Source organism: Chrysemys picta, chromosome 21, assembly GCF_011386835.1.
Source record: "Chrysemys picta bellii isolate R12L10 chromosome 21, ASM1138683v2, whole genome shotgun sequence".
Lineage (NCBI taxonomy): Eukaryota > Metazoa > Chordata > Testudines > Emydidae > Chrysemys > Chrysemys picta.
In genome coordinates this window covers 23347973-23352778 of record NC_088811.1, presented here as the reverse complement: position 1 = coordinate 23352778, position 4806 = coordinate 23347973, and the positions used below count along the sequence as shown (strand labels likewise).

Here is a 4806-nt window from a genome sequence, read left to right as displayed (position 1 = left end):
CCAGACTCCTAGCTAACTAGTGTGCAAGCTGCCATGGGACCATGTGCTAGCTGGGGAAACAGGCTGCATCTTACCACACAAGCAGCCCCGTATGCCCTGCCTGTGAACCTGGTAACGCCAGGCATGTTCTCCAGCAGCGTGGTGCCCATGGGAGCACCCAGAGAGACAGTGACAGCAGGGCACAGAGTTACCAGCTGCAGACCTCACTGCTTAGAAGTGTGTGTTTATTCCAAAGCCTGGATCCCCAGGCAGGGCCGTGCAGAGGGTGTTTGAGAAGCTCCCGCCATGCTTGGGATTTCACCTTTCCAGTGACCTCTAGGCCTGCTCATCACATCGCCGAGCTAAAATGACGCGGAAGAGTCACTCCAGCCGAAAGCTGGTGCACGGGAGTCAGCCCAGCGCAGAAAGGCCCAGTGGAGAAAAGCTTGGAAAGTCTGCAGGGAGGGAGAGTAGAAGGAAAGTGGCTCCGTTTCCTGGGTAACCCTGATACTTCCCCCAGCAAGGCCTGTGAGAGTGGGCGGGAGGTTTGGCCATGACACACTCTGACCCTTTTCCCTCCCTTCGTGGAGCAGGGGTTGGCCTCACTGCAGACAGGAGGGTGGGGAAGGGGTGACTAACAGTAGGATGCTGGTTTGATGAGGATGGCGGAGGCTTGGCAGTTCCCACTACAGAAACTACCCCAAGTGATGCTCCCTTTGACGTTCAGTCGAACAGAATGACAAGCCGAGTACCACCAGCCCCCACCAGAGCTAGACGCACAGTTCCCACTGGAAGTGTCCTGATCCAGGTCTTTAGCAGAGAACTTCATGTTGTCATGCACGGTGGTAGGATTGTTTGGGGCCATGGCGTCCCCTGCAGTCCCAGTGTAAGAGCCCAGCCTCAGCCTGTAGCCTTTGGACTCGTCTTCCAGACCGAAGAGGTTGTAGTCTGCGTATTTCATGGTGCCGGATGAATCGTGGATGACAAACCTGACCTGGTAGACCTTCTGCTTGGCGATCCGATAGATGTACTCCGTCCCCAGCCAGTAGTCATCCTGCACGTTGCCAAAGCCGTACTTGTAGGTGCTCCAGGACTCAGCCCAGGTGATCTGTGTGTCGTGCCGGTTCCGCTGGAGGACCGTCCAGCCCTCACTGGTGCTGTTCAGCTCACAGTAGACCTCGAATTGATGGAGTCCTGTGGGCTGGATGACGAAGACGCCACTGACCCTGTTCCAGGTTATCTCGCTGCAGTCCTTGGGCCAGGCTGTGGGCAAAACGAAACAAGTTGTCAAGAACAAAACCTCATGGAACAAAACCCCTCTCAGAGTTACGATCACAGTGGAGTTTCCATAAAATCTTTCCTTGGCCTCCTTCCCAACTCCTCCGCCGAGGAATAGCAGCTGCATCTTGGCCAGATCAGGCTGCGCTGAGGAGTCCTGGAGGTGAGCTCTGGTCTCTAGCCTCGCGCCAGACTGATGTCCCCATAGCTGTGCCTGAGGGAATTCTCACCGCTGGCACTCTGCTCCCAGATCTCTGCAGTTGTGTGTGTGTGTCACCCCTGTGAGGAGTGACAATGCAAGCGGGACACACTTACCACTTACCCTGGGCTACCCGCATGTCACTGGCTCTGCTGCGCCGGAGGCTCTCTTTCCCCTGATCTGTTTGGGGAGGAGAGAGCCGAGTGATGTGAGGGCTTTACAGAGGATATTCCCAGCTCCACAGCTGGGCGTATTCTCAGCACATTCGCCTCCCTGTCCCTCCGCTGGCCCAGCTGTAGGCCTCAGTTATCCACTGGGCACTGGGGCGCCTCTCCCTGCTGGATTGCTGCAAACTCTGACACCTGCAGGGAGGCAGGAATTCACCCAGAATCCCTCCAGAGCAGAGACCCACCCTGGTACCCCCCTCAGCCTGGCCACAGCCCCGCGTCGCTGCCAAGAACCATCAGCAGGAGGGGGCTGGGCACCAATCCCAGAGGCCTGATAGGCTCTGCCTGCATCGGGCACCAACAGGCTCCTTCCCTCCGGCCAGGACCCGTTCGCACATACGCAGGGCGGCTCCCTGGGCCCAGCTCCCAGCCCTGAGCTCAGGCTCCCCTGGGCCCTGCTGTGTCCCTGCAGGGGTAGCGCATGTCTCTCCGACAGCCCCGTCTCGAAGGGTGGGAAAAGGGCTGGCAGCAGGTGGGAGAGGCAGGATTTCCTGCCAGCTCTACAGCCAGCCAGGGCTCTGAGGGACGGGGCGGGAGGCCAGCTTCTCCTGTGTGCCCATCCCCAGCCAATCCCCGAAGGCAGGGCCAGCCCACAAAGCACTGCTGCTGATCTGTCCAGTGCGGGTGTCATGCCTTAGACTAACCCAGGTTCCCCCTCACCGCTCTACCTGGCTCCCGTCTGCTCCCCTCCAGTCTGGCCCAAATGCAGCCACCAAACTCACCACCCGCTCCCGTGGCTCTGCCCACACCACCTTGTGCCTTCCAGTCCCTTCCCTGGCTCCGCAGCTCCTCCTGCAGCAGCTTCCAGCCCCCGCGCCTCCCCTCGAGCTCTGCACAGCCCTGCCCTGCCTAGCTCGAGCTCTGTGTTAATTCTGCACCAGTTGCCCTGCTGCCCGAGCACCCCCATCTCATCCCGTCTGCCCCTGCCTGGCTCGGGCCCGCGCTGCACCAGTTCACTCCTCTACGCCCCCTCTGCTGCCCAAGGCAACCAGCACCTCCTGGCTTTGTCCCGTGCTGCTCCCTGCACTGCAATGGGCCAGCCCCTGTGCCCCCCCGAACCTCCCTCCCTCCCCTCCCTCAAACCGCCAAAGAGCTCAGCGTGGTTTGAATAGAGAGCTACGGTTGGATTGTAATTTCTCCTAGTGGCTTCAGGCCTCCATAATCCCCAGGCAGCCAGTGAGTGACGTCCTGGAGCCCCAGGGCTGGCAGGGACCCCTAGGGCCAGGGGGGAGGGCTATAGAAGCAGACACATGACACACCTGCCTTCAGGTGCTTTGGGTGGAAGTTCCGGATTGCATGGGTGGGTCCCTTTAAGATGTTCAGGTTGTGTATTTCCAGGGTGAGAACTGGGGCTGACAGGGCCAGCAGGCCGGTGAGGAGCAGGAGACGAGGGCACCGGGCAGCTGCAAAAGGGAAGAGCCGGTGAGAAGCTGGGAACACAAACCCGCCCTTCAGGAGCCGCGACTCCCAGTTCCCTCTGCCGGGAACGGCACAACCGAGAGCTGGGACTGCTGGACCCTCCCGCCTCGCCCAGCACAGCCTGGCACTGCCGCCCTCGCCCGTCAGTCTGGCTGGGCAGCCGGCCACCGGCCAGGCATGCACGGGGCAGAGAGGAGACGCTAGGAACCGGCCCCGTTGGGACAGAGACTCCCAGGAGGGGGGCGGGTGCTGAGGAGTTTGGGACTCGCCCTGGAGAAATGTTCCCGCCCCACAGAGACACCCCTGTGCCATGGAAATAACCGGGCAGGGGAGGGCGGGAGAGTGGGTGAGAGAAAGGGAAAATGGAGATTGGGGCTGGGGGGGCACTGAGAGCCCTGGGAGAAGGGACCTGAGGGGTGGGGCTTGGGTGGGCACTGAGACCCCCAGGGAGGGGGGACCTATAGGGGGGTGAGGGCTAGGTAGGCACTGAGAGCTCCGTTGAGGGGGGGCCTTGAGGGGTGCTGTGTGGCTGGGCACAGAGAGCTGGAGGGAGGGGGCCTGTGGGGTGGGGCCTGTGTTGGCACTGAGAGTCCCAGGGAAGGGAATCATGGGGTGAGGGTGGGGTTAGGTGGGCACTCAGAGCCCCAGGAGGTGGGTGGGGGAGGGGCACACAGGATTTCAGGAATTCCCTGGCAGTGAAGAGCTGCTGGCGGCAGGGAGGAGCCAGCCGTGACAATCCCCACTTGGGATCCCTGGCTGGGCTAGTGGCTATGGGGGCCCGTGGCCAAGCTGCAGCGGAAGGTGACCTGAAGGAAATGCCTCGGCCTCCGGCTAGGAAGGGCCTGGGCCAGACAATGACCCACCGTGCAGTGTCCCAGCTCCCTGCCCCACACCTGCGGGGCACGGCCCCTCCTCTGTAGGGAGGTTGGCATGTACCTTAGTGCTGCTTCCTCCATCCCCAAAGGCCTCTCCCAGCCAGTCTCCGGCAACCCCTGCCGTTCAGTACGCACATTACCCTGCTGTGACATACCGGGGGGGGGAACCCCTCAGGGATGGGGGGGCTGTCACACAGCTGGGCAATTTAACCCGGCTGGGCAGGGGTGACTGTCTCCCTGGAGCTGGGGTCTCTGCTCCTCTGAGTCTCAGCCCAGGTGTCTCTCTGCCCTTCCCCCCAGTAGCGCCCCACGTTGAGTTCCAGCCCCACATTCGCACCCACAAGTGCTGGTGGGTTCCAATCCCAGCTGAACACGCCCACCCGGCCCTAGTGCGGAGCAGAAGGGCCCAGCGCTGCCCCACAGACCCTCTGGCTCTCCGAGCCCGCTCTTACCCATCACCGCAGCGCGTCTGGCCCAGGCTGAACGCTGCTGCTCTGTGCAGAGAGGCTGGCACTTCTCGCTCCTGCCGTACGAGGGGCAGGTGCTGCTACCGACTGCTCCCCCTAACCCCCGCCCTGCTCCGCTCTGGGGATGCTGCCCTGCTGTGGAGCTCTCAGGCGTCTTGAACTGGAATTTGTTTGGAGAGAAACTGCTAAGGAGCCTTATCAGCCCCGAGCAGAGAGTACCTGGGAGCGTGCCTGGGTCGGGCGGGTCTGGTACAGCCTCCCCCCAGATAAGGCTCTTCCCTGGACCTGCCACCCATTGGAATCTGGAACGATTCCCTCCGAGGTAACACCCGGGGCAGCCAGGGCAGGGCAGGGCATGGGGC

The 4806-nt window shown here is 61.9% G+C and overlaps 1 protein-coding gene across 2 annotated transcripts; it reads right to left on the bottom strand.

Moving 5' to 3' along the window:
• Positions 1–207: 207 nt before the first annotated feature.
• LOC135976966 (fibrinogen-like protein 1-like protein) lies at positions 208–4599 on the bottom strand. 2 transcript variants are annotated; one of them, XM_065575169.1, is made up of 4 exons: positions 4430–4599; positions 2943–3086; positions 1580–1636; positions 208–1242 (listed from the first exon to the last, which is right to left on the bottom strand). In XM_065575169.1, the coding sequence occupies exons 1-4, from the start codon at positions 4431–4433 to the stop codon at positions 614–616; spliced, it is 834 nt and encodes a 277-aa protein (XP_065431241.1). In that variant the 5' UTR covers positions 4434–4599; the 3' UTR covers positions 208–613. The 2 variants fall into 2 exon arrangements, with proteins under 2 accessions (XP_065431241.1, XP_065431242.1); XM_065575170.1 differs by lacking the exon at positions 1580–1636 and having other exon boundaries at positions 4430–4593.
• Between the last annotated feature and the right edge of the window lie 207 nt (positions 4600–4806).

Bases quoted from the DNA above. Each gene is read 5' to 3' on its own strand.
- LOC135976966 (XM_065575169.1), bottom strand. The intron at 1,637-2,942 runs GTGTGTCATGTG...CTCCCCAAACAG, and splicing joins CCCAAAGCACCTGAAGGCAG to ATCAGGGGAAAGAGAGCCTC. The intron at 1,243-1,579 runs GTAAGTGGTAAG...TTTTGCCCACAG, and splicing joins TGACATGCGGGTAGCCCAGG to CCTGGCCCAAGGACTGCAGC.